The 15,940-nt window shown below is 46.8% G+C and overlaps 1 protein-coding gene and 1 long non-coding RNA gene across 7 annotated transcripts in view; one reads left to right on the top strand and one right to left on the bottom strand.

The window, feature by feature from the left end:
* TTLL10 (tubulin tyrosine ligase like 10) overlaps nucleotides 1-15,940 on the bottom strand; it is a 197,881-nt gene that overhangs the window by 19,739 nt on the left and 162,202 nt on the right. For 4 of the 6 annotated variants that reach the window (XM_081870836.1, XM_081870838.1, XM_081870837.1 and 1 more), the window contains 3 exons: nucleotides 3,177-3,266; nucleotides 1,457-1,625; nucleotides 25-143 (listed from right to left, as the gene is read on the bottom strand). In XM_081870836.1, coding sequence (XP_081726962.1) covers nucleotides 25-143; nucleotides 1,457-1,625; nucleotides 3,177-3,266 — 378 coding nt within the window. Of the gene's footprint in view, nucleotides 1-24; nucleotides 144-1,456; nucleotides 1,626-3,176; nucleotides 3,267-7,468; nucleotides 7,649-9,285; nucleotides 9,440-15,940 lie in introns of those variants that run through there. The other 2 variants (XM_081870840.1, XM_081870841.1) reach the window with 2 other exon arrangements.
* LOC309347066 lies at nucleotides 9,454-13,976 on the top strand. The gene is made up of 2 exons (XR_014158811.1): nucleotides 9,454-9,607; nucleotides 12,283-13,976. It is a non-coding gene; the product is annotated as an uncharacterized lncRNA (long non-coding RNA).

Genomic DNA, 15,940 nt, shown 5'->3' with positions numbered 1-15,940 from the left:
GGTGGCTCCCCCAGGCCTCCTTACCTTCTCTGAAGTTGAAATAGGTGTCCCGGCACTTAGTCTCACACCACTTCAGGATGTAATCATCCCTCCGGTTGTCATAGATACGCTGCCAGCCTTTGTTCTTGCAGAAGGCGTTCAGTCTGCTCAGAGGAAGGAGAGAAAACAATGAGGTCCAGCAACTTGTTGGGTTTTTTTAAAATAAAGAACGACAGCAGCCCTTGCCTTCACCCTCAGAAGAGTCTGGCTACTGGATCAGGCCAAGGGCCCATCTAGTCCAGCCTGCTGTTCTCACAGGGGCCAATCATCTGATGGCTGCAGGAAGCTGGGGATGAAGGCATCAGCCCTCCTTCACTCATAAGAACATCAGAAGAGCCATTCCCTGGGGGATTCCCTGGTCCTGAATGGGGTAACTGTGTCCCTGAAGGACCAGGTGCACAGCCTGGGAGTCATTTTGGACTCACAGCTGTCCATGGAGGCACAGGTTAATTCTGTGTCCAGGGCAGCTGTCTACCAGCTCCACCTGGTACGCAGGCTAAGACCCTACCTGCCCGCGGACTGTCTCACCAGAGTGGTGCATGCTCTAGTTATCTCCCACTTGGACTACTGCAACGCGCTCTACGTGGGGCTACTTTTGAAGGTGACCCGGAAACTGCAATTAATCCAGAATGCGGCAGCTAGACTGGTGACTGGGAGTGGCCGCCGGGACCACATAACACTGGTTCTGAGAGATCTGCATTGGCTCCCAGTACGTTTCAGAGCACATTTCAAAGTGTTGGTGCTGACCTTTAAAGCCCTAAACAGCCTCAGTCCTGTATACCTGAAGGAGCGTCTCCACCCCCATCGTTCAGCCCGGACACTGAGATCCAGCGCTGAGGGCCTTCTGGCGGTTCCCTCATTGCGAGAAGTGAGTTTACAGGGAACCAGACAGAGGGCCTTCTCGGTAGTGGTGCCCATCCTGTGGAACACCCTCCCTTCAGATGTGAAGGAAATAAGTAGCTATCCTATCTTTAAAAGACATCTGAAGGCAGCCCTGTTCAGGGAAGTTTTTCAATATTTAAGGCTGTATTGTTTTTAATTCTTGATTGGGAGCCGCTCAGAGTGGCTGGGGAAACTCAGCCAGATGGGTGGGGTATAAATAATTTATTATTATTATTATTATTATTATTATTATTATTATTATTATTATTATTATATTCCCCAGGATAACCAATAGGGAGACAGCCAGGACTGACATCACTTGTGACTTCAATCACCGAGTTGAAGAGGTTGCTTCTCCCTCCTCCCTCCTCTTCCTCTTTCCTTGTGTGCTGTGTCTGTTTTACACTGTGAGCAGAGGCCCTGAGGACTAAAGGGTAGCATAGAAATGCTGTCAATAAGGAAATACAAGACTCTGGGGAGCCACAGGAAGAAGCACCCATGACGGAGGGGCAATTCTTTCTGCAGGCGTCCTTACATATCGATTCCGTTTGCTCCTCCAATATAATAAAAAGGCCCCAGGTTGGGAGGCTCCTCTGGCTTCTTCTCCTCTGGGTGATTCATTCGGGGCGATGCTTTGGGAACGCCTTTCTGCGCTTTGGGTTTGGTTTCGTTTGCCAGCTCCCCTTCGGCTAAGTTGGAATTGCCTGGAACCAAGAGAGAAAAGCATGGGGGAGTCAGGTGGCTCCAGGAAGCCCACAGGCAACAGCCCACCCTCGCTGTCATGCATACAACCCTCAGAAGGACCTGGCTGGATCAGGCCAGCATCCTGTTCTCACAGTGGCCAACCAGATGCTTCTTATGGGAAGCCCAAAATCTGGTCCTGAGCACAACACTCCCCGTTGGTGATTCCTGGCAACTGGGATTCAGGGGCCTCCTGCCTCCAGCTGTTGTGGGTGGGCCACCGAAAGCTTGATGGGCCTGGTGTGACTTTGCCAACCCTGCTCTAAAGTACCGTATTTTTCGCTCCGTAAGACACACCTGACCATAAGACGCACCTAGTTTTTAGAGGTGGAAAAAAAGAAAAAAAATATTCTAACGAAAGAGTGGATGTACGATTTTTGTGGTTCATGCTGTGGCCACAGACATGTTATGTGATTTGACAGTGAGTGTGGGTTAGCCCAATGCAAAAATCCTGAGGATCCATGGGGATCCGTGCTTTGTAACCACGATTTTGCACCATTGTGGCCCCATGAAACAATGGATGTGTGGGTTTTTTTGGTGCAGGCTGTAGCCATGGACATGCTATGTGATCTGATGGTAAATTTGGGGTGACCCAATGCAAAAATCCTGAGGATCCATGTGCTTTTACCTCCCCCCTCCCAGGCAGCCTACTTTATTGCTAGCGTCCCTTATCTCCCTCCTGATCACTTGCCGATCAGCTACTCAGTGGCTTCCTTTCAACACCCCCTTCCCTCTTGTTTGCCTTAGCGTCTTTTCCTTAGCTGGAGCAGTTTTTTGCTCCTCCTTTTTTTCTAATTTCTCTCCTCATTGCTTGTTTTAGTATTCCTGTCTCCTCTCCTTGCAAGTTCGCTGTTTTTACTCCCCCCCCCCCCACTCCTCTGGCAGCCTCCTTTACCCGCAGCCTTATCTCCCCGCCCAATCGCTTGCCGATCAGCTGCTCAGCAACTTTGTTTCAACACCCACTTCCATCTTTCTAAAAAACCCCACCACAATCTGTTTTTTGCCCCTAGGCAATTTGGCTCCAGGGACCACACATTTGCCCCATAAGACGCACAGACATTTCCCCTACTTTTTAGGAGTAAAAAGTGTGTTATATGGAGCAAAAAAAATACGGTATGTGCTCCCTGCCAGAAGAGACCCTTTCCCCAGATACGCTTGCTTTGACGCCCATGTTCACAGGTCTCCGCTGAGCTGTTCAAAGTTCACAACGTGTTCAAGGAAGGCAGAGTCTGCTCTCCAGAGACCAGGGTGTAGCATCGTGCCAATTAATTTGGGAAGGGGGTCGTTGCAACTGTGCGACGCCCAGGATGAGAGTCGGCTCCATCAGGTCGGAACTAATTGGCCGTTGCCTCTTTGAAGGCCTCCCATTCTCATGCTCGAGTCCTTTGTGAGAGCAACGCCAGCTTCGCTTTACACATGCAGGCAGCCAGATATGGGTCTGGGTTTGGGGACAGTGTGGGTCGGGGAGGAGTGGAGCAGGGAGGGCACATTGGGGGAAGCAAGAGGGTGCCTACTGCTTTGCTTCTCTGGTTGCAAGTCTTTCTCAGTTTGGCTTTCAAACATGCTCATGAATTTCTCCCTTGTACTTGCGACACACTTGGAATCTGCAGAGGAAGAGGAGGAGAGAAAAAGCCATTGGGCCCTGAACCAATACAGTGGTACCTCGGGTTACATACACTTCAGGTAACATATGCTTCAGGTTACATACTCTTCTAACCCAGAAATAGTACCTCAGGTTAAGAACTTTGCTTCAGGATGAGAACAGAAATCGTGCTCCGGGTACTATTTTTACCTCAGGATGAGAACAGAAATCACGCGGCAGCAGCGGGAGGCCCCATTAGCTAAAGTGGTGCTTCAGGTTAAGAACAGTTTCAGGTTAAGTACAGATCTCCGGAGCGAATTAAGTACTTAACCCGAGGTACCACTGTACTAATAATACCAATACTGACCACAATACTCAAAGATAAATGGTTTTGCGAAAAGACCCATCTCCCCCAACGTTTGCCTTCTAAATTCTGGAGGAGGATTCTGAGGGACGTGGCAGTGGGCTCTTCGTGGTCATTCATATTTTGTGGCTTTTCATTTGGAATTGCTTCAAATCAACATTTCCTCCGTGGTGGCTACACTACTGTCTCTTCAGCACAGCCACACCCACCCTGTATATTTAAAGCACCATAGAATTAGCTGTAGAGCAGGAAGGGACCCCAAGGGCCATCTAGACCAACCCCCCTGCAAGGCACAAAACACAGCGAAAAAATCCCTAACAGAGAGCTATTCAATCTCTGTTTTTATTTTTGGAAAAACATTCTGCATGCAAAGCAAGTGCTCTACCACTGAACTAAGATGTAGGAAGCTGGAATATATAGAGTGAAACTATTGGTTCATCTAGCTTACGATTGTCTACACTGATTAACAGTGGCTTTCCAGGGTTTCAGATAAAGTTCTCTCCCGGCCGTACCTAGAGAGGCCGGGGATTGAACCTGAGACCTTCTGCATGCTCCTCAACTGAGCCGCAGCCCTGCCACTAAGGGAAGAGCTTGTTTTTCAGAGAGAAAGGTACCGCACACCTTTCTGCCCATTAGCTCGCTCATTGAATCGACCAGCACCTGATCTGCCAGAGCATTTTGAGAGGCAGAGCGGCCAATTTGCTGCCAATAATGAACAGGAGGTGCCCAAGCCAAGTTATTTAATGAGACACGGCCAGCTTCCAAATCGAGGGCAGCACCAGAAACGCGAGTGGGTGGATTCAATAAAGTTCAGAGAAAGGAGGACAGAATTCTTTGCTAAGTCCTGGAAACCAGGTTGAAAATCTGGGTCACAACTTTCCCCTAGGAACAAAGGAAGCCGCTTTTTACCATTGGTCCATCAAGCTCAGTATTGTCTACACTGACCGGCAGCAGCTCTCCAGGGTTTCAGGCAGGGGATAATCCCAGTCCTACCTGGAGTTGCTTTTAAGTATTCAACCTGGGATGTCTTGAATGCAAATCTCTGCCGCTAAGCTGTGGCCGTTCCCCAAAAGAAATGCACCCATTGAAGGTTCAACAGCAGCAAGAATACTCATCGCTAGGTATTGGAAGACACAAGAATTACCCACCCGAGAAGAATGGCAGACGAAAGTGATGGACTATATAGAATTGGCTGAGATGACTGGCAGAATCCGGGACCAAGGAGAAGAGTCGGTGGAAGAAGATTGGAAAAAATTTAAAGCATATCTTCAAAAATATTGTAAAATTAAGGAATGTTAGAAAGATATTGGAAAAAGAAAGTTAGGTGGTTTTGGTAGAAATGATATAAAGGATTAAGTAAAAATGAGTTGATGAAATTGACGAAAGAGAGGACGTTAAATTATAACATATGAAATTAAATTACTTAAATGAAAATTAGGTTGGAAGGATTTGCTGAAACAACGATTTGAACTAGAATACAAAACTGGGAGGTGTGAGGAGGTCAAGGAAAGAAGTAAAGGAAGAAAGTTATATAAAGGTTTAATCTGTTCTTTTTCTTTTCTTTTCTTTTTAAGAGAATGTATTTTTATTTTTTCTCTGTTGTTGTATTCTCTTTTTGTATTTGGTATTGTTCTTTTTTTCTTTTTGTAACTTTTAAACTTCGAATAAATATATATATATATTTTTTTTTTTAAAAAAAGAAGCTTCTGCTTTGAACTTTTGTAATTATCCTGCACTTTCCACTCAGTCTGTTCATGAAATGCAGCCCGAGATCAGAGGTGGTGGTGGTGGGGAGTAATTCAGTTTAGTTTGCATATTAACACCCCCCTACCTAATTTGCGGGGACGCGGGTGGCGCTGTGGGTTAAACCACAGAGCCTAGGACTTGCTGATAGAGGAGGTCGGTGGTTCAAATCCCCACGACGGGGTGAGCTCCCGTTGCTTGGTCCCTGCTCCTGCCAACCTAGCAGTTCGAAAGCACATCAAAGTGCAAGTAGATAAATAGGTACCACAACGGCGGGAAGGTAAATGGCATTTCCGTGCACTGCTCTGCTTTGCCAGAAGCGGCTTAGTCCTGCTGGCCACATGACCCGGAAGCTGTACGCCGGCTCCCTCGGCCAATAAAGCGAGATGAGCGCCGCAACCCCAGAGTCGGCCACGACTGGACCTAATGGTCAGGGGTCCCTTTACTTTTACCTTTACCTAATTTGCATTTCGGAAATTCGGACAATCGGTCCATCTAGCTCATTGCCACACTTTCCTGAATTTTGCAAGGCAGTTCTCCAGCCACAAAATGTGGACCAAAAATTTATGCATTGAGGAAAGGTGTCCATAAGAATGCAATTATGAGTGAAAACAAACGAAAATGTATTATATTAGGGAAATTGCTTGCAAAAAAGAGAAAGACAGACATATCAGGCAAATTTGAATAGAGAACTGTGTATATTAAGGGGAATGTACACTGATAAATTTCCGTGGGGATCATTTTTTGAAAAAGAAATATGGCAACTGAAATTGACACTTTTGTCCTTTTCTACCTGAGACTCGTAAAAACTGGCTTGGTCTAGTCTGTGGACATTCACAGTCCAGGAATACTTGGCTGTCCATGTGGAAACCTTTGACTTCTCATAGTTAATAGTTAGATATTCATTTCTACCATAATCTGCAAATCCAATAAGCAGCTGTCTTAAGCCTCAGATGGATTTCCGAGATTAAAATGCCATTGCTTGGGCAGGAGGTATGCCTGGCTCCAGCCTTGTCATTATTTATGAGCCAGCCCAAGAAGATTTTGTTTTGTTTTCCTGGGCATCTGGGCAGCATCACTGATATGATTGTACTGCTAAATCTGTTTTTAATACGTCCATGTGATTTTATGACCGCATTCTTTACTTGCTTGAAAATCGCTTTGGGAGTTGGGTGGGTTTTATTTATTTTTGGTAATGGGAAGCGATACATAAATTCAAGAATCCCACTCGATAAACCTCACCTAACAAAATGGAAACTTTAGCGGTGCTTTGCTTACGCGGGCGAAAAGGTACTCAGCCCAAAGTTATGGGACAATCAGCCAAGCACTGAGTAGAACTCATTTGGATAACACAGCTTTCCACTGCCTGCTATTAGTATTAGGGTTTTTTTTTTTAAAAAAAAAGTTCATTTATTATTATTTTATTATTGGTTTTTTTGAGGTGGGGTTATTGGGTTGTTGTTTTTATTTTGATTATATATTTTGTGCTTTTATATTTTGATTTTTGTTCTGTGAACCGCCCTGAGACCTCCGGCTATAGGGTGGTATATAAATTCAAATTCAAATTCAAATTCAAATTATTATTATTATTATTATACCATGCTTCATTGGAAGATCTCAGAGGAGTTCACAAGATACAGGATAGAAGCACAAAATAGTTAAAAATGAAAACAAAACAATAAACCTCTCCCACAAACACATTATTCTAATAGTAGTGCCTGGGCTGCCATCCCCTGTCTTTGCCCCACCCTCCAAACTTAGACTCCAAATAAGTTTTCTTTTGCTAATAGAAGACTTTTTTCCAAGCCCAGTTGCGGCATGCGGGTAATTTGAGGTGTGTTGGAGCAAGTATGGAGCTGGCCCATTGTGGGTGAATGGAGCCCTCTCCCACCAACCTCCACCTGCCTTCAAGCCACCAGCCCTGCCCATTCATCTTCTGCCTCCCTTTGGCCCTTGCAGAACTCAGCGGGGAGGGACCATCAGTCGGCGCCACCTGCCATTGGCTCCGGCCCCGCCTGTCATGGGCCCTGGCTCCGCCTACTCTGGGCGCCCCTTCCGCCCTACCAGCCATCACAGGCCCATCTCAGGTTGGTGCAAGAGGCGGTCTCTTTGCTCACCTCTTTGCCTATTGGACGGGGCGCTTTTAACCCTCCGCCTGCCATTTCCCAGGCGTCTTCCCGCCGCGGCTCTCCCCTTGCGGGCCTCACCTGCTTCGGTGTAGTACGGATACCAACGGAAGCCTAAGCTGATGGCGGCTGCTCTTTCACTGGCATCCAAAGGCCTTTCATCCATCCATCCTACATAAGCCAGAGCAATTGGGTCAGAACCGGGAGGGCGCTGGCTCTTGTTTCGAAAGCCAACGCGGCCGAGTGGTTAGAGTGCCAGCCTAGGATGTAGTAGAGACCAGGGCTCAAATTCCCAGCTCCTCAATAACTTTAGGCTGGTCTGTGGTGGGAATAGGGGGGCTCCTAACAGCTCTCAGCACACCTAGCAAACTACAACTCCCAGGATTCTGTGGGGGAAGCCATGATACTGCTTTACGTGTACAGTGCCGATGGGCCCCGGGATAAATATCTCTGCTTACAGCTCTCTCTTTTACGTAATTCCTCCAGTGCCTTGAAGAACAGTTGAATGGAAAGATGCTCAGATCACAAAGTTCCTCTGATGGGCATTCTTATGGTTCAGTCAACCTTTACAAGGGACCAAGCTTTTAATGTGGTGGGCCTTTTCTTGTGGAACTGCCTGCCAATGGAGGTTCAGCAAGATTCATTCCTGCCTTCTTTTGGATGCCTCTGAAAAATTGTGTTATTCAGTCGCCTTTGATGCATGAATTTCATTTTACCAGCTAGTAGTATTTATCAATGCTTTTAATGGATGTTTATCAGAATGGAACTGTTTATGTGGTATATAGCCTTGCGCACGCTCTCTCTCTCTCTCTCTCTGGGTGTGTGTGTGTGTTGTTGTTGTTGTTGTTTATATATAAAAAGTGTGGCCTATAAGAATTTCAATAAATAAAATTAAAGTGGAGCAGTGATGCCATTGGGCTTCTGGCAGGGGTTCCCAGGATAAAGCTAAGCACAAAATGTAATATAACCTCACTTTGTGGCCAATTTCAAAAATGGAAAGGATGGAGGCACAAGCTCTTTCAATGCAAGGTGATGAATTCCATGTTGCTAGTTGTTTTAAAGCAGAAAATGGCCGGCTCCCTCTAGCAGCAGATTTTACCTATCAGGGATCCTGTAGTGAGGATCTTATCAATCAGGGATACTCTTGCAGCAGATTTTACCTGCGAAGGGACACTGTAATAGGGACTTCCTGCATTGGCTAAATGGGATCGGCCTAAATAGCCTCTGAGATCCCTTCTGATGACTCATTGAAGAGTTCGGCACTTTGAGCTGCTCCTTCCCTGCACATTGGCTCATTTAATTATTTAATCAAAGCTCTTGAGCCAAACGTTGCCTGGCCAAGGGAGAATCTCCACTCGAGGCTCATTAGTTCTTTCAACTGCCTCTCGCCGCTTAATGAAGAGGCGCTTTCTGTGTTCAAGAGCAAAGCTGTTTCTTCAAGAAGCAAAGGCTCGTGGAAAATTAAAGAATTCTTTTTTTTAAAAAAAAAATCCTCTTGGGGCAGCTTCCTCCAAAGCGGAAACGGTCTTGTCATACAACTATCCCTTTGCTGGGCCCGGCTCTACCATTAGGCGAGTGCAGAGGCTGCTTCAGGTGGTTGATTTTGGGTGTCAGGAGCGGTTGGCTAATTTATGAGGGAGAAGTGCTTGTGGGATTTTCTGCCTGGGGTCCCCCAACCTCCAAAACTGAGGTGCGTGTGTGGCCCCTCCACCCCTTGCCCTTCTGATCCCACTGGGAGGGCAGCCAGAGGTAGGTGGGAGTGGGGTGTCAAGGTGGCTTCTGTTGGGATCTGGGGCTGTGGGGCTGACCTGAGAAGCACGTTGGTCTTCGAAGTGTCAAGAGAGGCGGGAAGCTGTAGAGCTTCTTCTTGCAGACCTTTTGTGAAAGGGGAGTCGGTGTTGAGGCTCCTTCCCGCTCTGAAGCCATATCCTCTAGAAGCTGACTCACACACAGATCATAATGGGGAGGCTGTGATGTCACCTGTTGACTCAGGTGCCCTGCCCTATCCAGAACTCTCCCCTGGCTGGCCAAGCGAGGAGGGGGTGTGACTGGGAACCTGCCTCTGCTTCCATCCTGTGAAAAGCCACTGCCAGCCAGAGTGGGCAGTAATAAGATAGCTGAGCCCTCTGCGTAAGGCAGCTTCCTTCAGTGGGCAGAGCACCTGCCTGGCATGCAGAAAGTCCCAGGTTTAATCCCCAGGTAGTGCTGTCCCCTGTCAGAAACCCTGGACAGTCGCTGCCGGTCAGTGTTGACAATACTGAGGGAGATGGGCTATGGGCTTGAATCCACAATTCGTTGATTTAATATGGGTTGCAGTCAATTAAGTCCTACTCTGAGTGCACAGGCTTCAATGGGTCTACTCAGAGTTGCTGTTGTTGTTGTTATTTACTTATACCCTGCACATCTGTCCGGGCCTCTCTCTAGCCACTTTGGGCAGCTTCCAGTAGGATATTAAAAACACAGTAAAACACCAGTCATTAAAAACTTCCCTAAACAGGGCTGCCTTCAGATGTCTTCTCAAAGCCAGATAGTTGTTTATTTCCTTGACATCCACAGCGCAGGCGCCACTACCGAGAAGGCCCTCTGTCTGGTTCCCTGTAAACTCACTTCTCAAAATGAGGGAACCGCCAGAAGGCCCTCAGCGCTGGATCTCAGTGTCCGGGCTGAACGATGGGGGTGGAGATGCTCTTTCAGGTATACAGGACTGAGGCTGTTTAGGGCTTTAAAGGTCAGCACCAACACTTTGAAATGTGCTCGGAAACATACTGGGAGCCAATGCAGATCTCTCAGAACCAGTGTTATGTGGTCCCGGTGGCCACTCCCAGTCACCCATTCTGGATTAATTGCAGTTTCTGGGTCACCTTCAAAGGTAGCCCCACGTAGAGCGCGTTGCAGTAGAGGAACCGCCAGAAGGCCCTCGGAGCTGGACCTCAGTGGCCAGGCTGAATGATGGGGGTGGAGAAGCTCCTTCAGGTATACTGGGCCGAGGCTGTTTAGAGTAAGGTTGGCATTGGGTACAAAATGGCAATGGTCATCCCCTCACGCAATTGAGAAGGATTTCCTGTTTTCACTCACCATCAATGCTGTACCTTTATGCTTTAACAGGCTAAGCAGATGGCAACAGTCCTCCGCCCTCTAGGAGCTTACAGTCTAACGTTTTAGCAGCCAATGGAGAGAGAGACAGGAAGGACAGAAGAGGCCAGAGGAGTGGCAGTGAGGAAAATAAGTTACACCTCCCTAGGCTTCAGGCCAGGATGAAGGTTTATGCCAAAATCACTTGGGGAGGGCGCTTTAAGAGAGCTTCATTTCCAAAATCCAATATGTCCATTGGGGATGAGTGAATCGGTCCATTTTGATTCATCTGCGTTTTGCATTTTCCCAGCCTTTAGCTCAGTTCTCTGCATCGGTTGCGATGGTTTCTCCCTGCATGAAATCTTGTATTTTGAAGCACGGCTTTTTGTGCTGATCGCACTCCTGCCTGCCTGTCCCAATGTCCCCCACGGTATGCCAAACAACCCGTTCAGATTCCTTGCCCCCGCTGTGTAGCAAGCACAACAAATGTCAAAGAAAAGCCTTTATAGTTCTGCGGTTCCAGTCTATGCACTCTGCCGCTATTGACGGATCCCCTATGAAGAGAGCATTTGCCCATGCGCAGGGGGAATGCGCCTGAAGATTTACTCGGCTACTTACTAGTTTTCCAGTCTGTGAGGATTCATGAGCAGCTGTGTTCAAAGATTTAAATCTCCCAGTTGAGAAATCAACTGGATACAATTGGGTATCTGATCAACTTTTTATTAGGGAGCAGGTCACGCTACAGTTCTGAAAAGGCGGCCTGTGCAGCCTTTAGAGTGGCAATTTTAAGGAGAAAAGTTTTGTGGGGATGATCAGTGAAATTCTTCAGGGGAGCAAACTCTTATCTGATGGAATGTCTGGCTTTCATGATTATTTTAACTGCGTACTGTAATTTATTCTGATTTATGCATTTTGGGTTTCTGCAATGGCTTCAGCCACACAAATAAATAATATTCATATTCACACTGTGTGGTGTGTTTTTTTTAAGTCCACATGGAAATTTGTCTGCATTTCAGTGCAAATTTCTCCTAACAGACACTTTTTTCTTTGCAGTTTTGCCTAATCTGCCCAGTATTTCAAGGCATAAATATTTATATTTTCCCAGACGTTATCTTCACAAACATGCACATTTTCATACATGCTTTATCCTAGTACAGTGGTACCTCGGGTTACAAACACTTTGGGTTACAGACTCTGCTAACCCAGAAGTAGTACCTTGGGTTAAGAACTTTACCTCAGGATGAGAACAGAAATTGCATGGCGGCGGCGCGGCGGGAGGCCCCATTAGCTAAAGTGGTACCTCAAGTTAAGAGCGGTTTCAGGTTAAGAATAGACCTACAGAACGAATTAAGTTCATAACCAGAGGTACCACTGTATATGCATTTTTGTTCCCATAGTTTGGCTGGATAAATGCACTGCAACATTCAGAGAAGTACAGATTTTGAAGGATGGTTGATTCAGCTCACTTCTGGTTTCAGAAAGTGCAGGTTTGCTAGACTCTCCTTTAAATGCAAACTGAACCAAATTTCTCTCTCCCGTCTCAAATATCCTTGTGTAGATGGCAATGCTGCAATATGGCTCACCGTGTGCAGCTAGTTTGATCTCCATGCAAACAGAGGTTTGCATAATGACTTAATCACTCCACTACCTATTTTCTTATTTTGCATACTTTATTAATTACTGTCTCCTCCAGGGCGTTCAGCTTATCATTATGTGACTTTCCTCCTTTGCAGATCAACATAAGTGAAAAACAGCAAAGACCGTGCTGTCATAAGCAGCTGCTTCAGTTGGACTGGTCCTGAATTTGAGGGCTGGATCCAGCTTTTACCCTGATCTGAATTTAACCCCTGGTTAACCCCTGTAGTGAGGATGCCTGTGTCTCTTCGCCCCACCCCCCATTACATTCTTACACCAGTGGAGCTTTCAAGGTGTACCCAAACAACCTGGGATGTTCTGGGGCTCCCTCAACCCAATCTTCCTGAATTCTGGCTTGACCCAAATCAGTCTGATTTGGTTCAGGATCCAGGATTCGACCAGATCTGGTACATAGTAACCTCCCTGGGACTTGTGGGTATAGGACCAGTAAACAAATTTAAATATTAATATCAGCAACAACAACAACACAACATAGTCCCACTAAATTGCTTTTTCACCCTGCACTGTGATAATCAGAGGAAGCAGAATATGTTATACCCAAGATGTATTTTATAAAAAAACCGACCAGAGCCCTAATTAAACACCAGCCTCGCCTTCAGATTGATTAAGAACTGAGTCTGGGTTGGGTTGGGTGGTCCCAGGTCCAGCTCAGGTCCCAGTGATTTGGGGATCACTGATCAGGAACTGGATCAGGTCTGTTGTACACGCGCAGCCCTAGAATTTATATTCCACTCATATAAGGGGTATAACATTAACTTGGCAAAGTTTGTTTAGGTTGTTTGTTATACTAACCCCAGAATACCCAAATGTGTATCGTGTGTGTGTGTGTGTGTGTGTGTGTGTGTAATTTTCATTTTCATTTAATTACATTGTTTTCTCTCTGTATATCTCTCTGTTAATACACTATTGAATTTTTACTTTTAAAGGGAATATCACACTCAGCTCTTCAGCCAAAACGGCTTACAGATTTATTTATTTTTAACCTACAGTCCTTGCGTTCAGGTTTACAATCTAAGAAGGCATGACACATAAGGAAGACGGGAAGAGGAGGGCAGAGGAAAACGAGCGAATGCATGAGAAGGACACATGGGACTAACTGCATATCCTTGATGCAAACACAACAGCCATGTCTGAATAACTGCTGTGGGCTGATTTTTTAAACACCTCTCTCTCTTTTTGCTTCTTTTCTCACACACCCCTCCACCTCCATTGCTGCTCCTGGTTCCTCCTCCCCCCCCCCCCACGGCAGTGGCGGTTAAGAGCCATTTTGAGACACTTCATCCTGAAACCCTGGCTCAAGAGATACACACATCAGTGACAGGAGGCGCGAGAGGGGAAGGAGCTCCCGTTCCGTTGAAACACGTTCCCGTCTCTGCCTAATACGGGGAGGCTCCGTAATTACAAACATAAGGAGATCAAAGAGGGCTGTCCCCCGGGATTCTTCCCTTTCAAGATTAAAGACGCACTTTCAGGCTCGCTGTATATATTTTGACACACATTATTAAAGCATAAGCCCCCAACCTTTCTCCCTCCCAGACTTTGCATTTGTAGTCCCCCCCCCCCTCTCCACCTCTCTTGGTGGCTAATTATTACCACAATCCTCCCCGCCCCCTCCGTCGTGTATTCAAAGTATTAAATTGGGTTTTAAAAATACCAGCTGCTGGTTGTGTTGTTGGGCATGTACTGTTCTGGCTTTTATCCTCCGTTGTGGCGAAAGAGGAGAGCAAGCAGGTGCTAGACTGTACAGTAAAGAGCAATGACTTCCCTTAGACTCATCCTCTCTTGAAATGTCTCCCTAAAAATTAGAAATTAAGACTATCTACCAAATTTAACATCCTGTGCTCAAACTGGAGATGCAACGCTAAACATGACAGGCAAAGCGCTGGGAAGCCTTGTAGGCCCTTTGGGGATATGCTGGTTCGTGAATCCATGTTTAACATGGCACAACACGAGGGCTAGCAGCTCCCGGCATTTGAGAATGGGAAGCAAGGGGTTGCATTCTGTTCTAGTCCCGCTCAGAGCAGACCCATTGAACTTAACTGGCAAACCGAGATTCAGTAATTTCAGTGTGTCAGCAGGATACCACCCAAAAAGTTTGGGCAGAGGTTTTGAGTTTGGAATCATCTTATATAAACTGAAGCCAGACAGATGCTCTACTCATAGGGAGGAGGCAGCCAGGCCATGTGGGAAATCCAGATGGCAGCTAGACCCAGCAACCCAGCGCAGCTTGAAGGACTGAGTCAAGGCAGATAAATTAATGGTGGACCCTTTCAAGTGGTTTGACCCAAGGAGCTGTCCAATGCTACCAGGTGCTGATTCTATCCCTGATTCCTAACCAGCTGGTATTGCATTGGTTCTGCCTGCAAAACCTTTGTTCTAGAAGGCAAATGAGTACTGGAGCCTGAAAAGCAGTCAAATCTGCATTCTAGGCCCCACCAGGCTCTGCCCTGGATCTCCTCTGCCTCCTGTTTCCAACAGAGACCCAGCAGACTGTGCCAGGCTCCGCCCCTGAGACCATATGGTTCCATCTTGGCTCCGCCCTAACCTGGGCTCCACCTATCCCAGCCGTATGTCAACTTTGGGGGAAGGGTCAAAGGCCAAAGGTCACTGGTTCCATCCCTGGCGCCTCCAGTTAAGAGAAAGGTTGTCTGTCCAGAATTTGAAATGTTGCACTCAAGGGAGGGGAAAGGTTGATGGGAAGGCCACTGTTGAGTGGTGGCTACTGCTAGACCTCAAAGCAGACTCTCTGAAGTTAATCATCATGACTAACTCCCCATGTGGGGATGAGGAAGCCAAGCAAGGACCGCCCTCCGCCTCCTTCTCCCAGCGGTATGTCCCACTGGGCGTGACCCCAATGTGGGGGTCAACCTGGTGCCCCTGCCCCAACTGGTCTGGCTGGCAGAGGCAGTGTGCCTCTGAATGGCTGTTGCTGGGCAATGCAAGTCAGTAGAGCTCTGTTGCATGCAGGTCCTGCTTGCAGGCTTTCCAGAGGCCTTTGCCACTGTGAAAACAAGAGGGGCCTTTGGTCTGATCCAGCGGGGCTGTTCTTATGAATAGCAGTGAGAGGGGGCTGCTGCCTTCACGCCCCACCTGGGGGCTTCCTGGAGCCATCTGATGGGCACTGTGGGGAAACAGGATGTTGGGACTAGACGGGCCTTTGGCTTGATCCAGCAAGGCTCTTCCTATGTTCTCACGTTGCCAGGTGGCCTCAAATTATTCCATTGTTTCAAACTCAATTTCAGCACAGTTCCAGGTGCTATTCCTTTTATTCAAATGTTTCCAACCTGCACTCTTTTGCGATAAACCAATATCCACTTTATTGCCAGGACTGTAATAGGACAATTAGCAAACCAATATTGCCAGGGAAATAAAATAACAGGGCTTTGTCTTTGTCTTTTTGCATTTTTATAGCATACAAATATTTGTGGCGCGCGCACACACCTGCCCCTCCCCTCTAAAAAAACCCCCTCAGCTAAATTGCCCTATTAATGAAGCTACCATCTTCGCTTCTAGCCAAATTGCCTGCTAATGGGACCTGTTTTTATATACCCCTTCCCCATATTTCTAATTTGCTCTTTTATAAGTCTCACTTGGACGATTTCGGTTTTATGAAGTTCTTGGCAAGGGGAGGGAGAACGAAGCCTCTGCCTTTTTTCTTTTTTGCCTTTTTTGATAGACGCTGAGCGGATATGTGGAATACAATCCCAAAACTGATCCATTTGAGATGAAATGCAT

The sequence above is a fragment of the Podarcis erhardii genome (assembly GCF_964252035.2).
Source record: "Podarcis erhardii genome assembly, chromosome: 7".
Taxonomy (NCBI): domain Eukaryota; kingdom Metazoa; phylum Chordata; class Lepidosauria; order Squamata; family Lacertidae; genus Podarcis; species Podarcis erhardii.
This window is presented reverse-complemented; position numbering and strand designations above follow the sequence as displayed.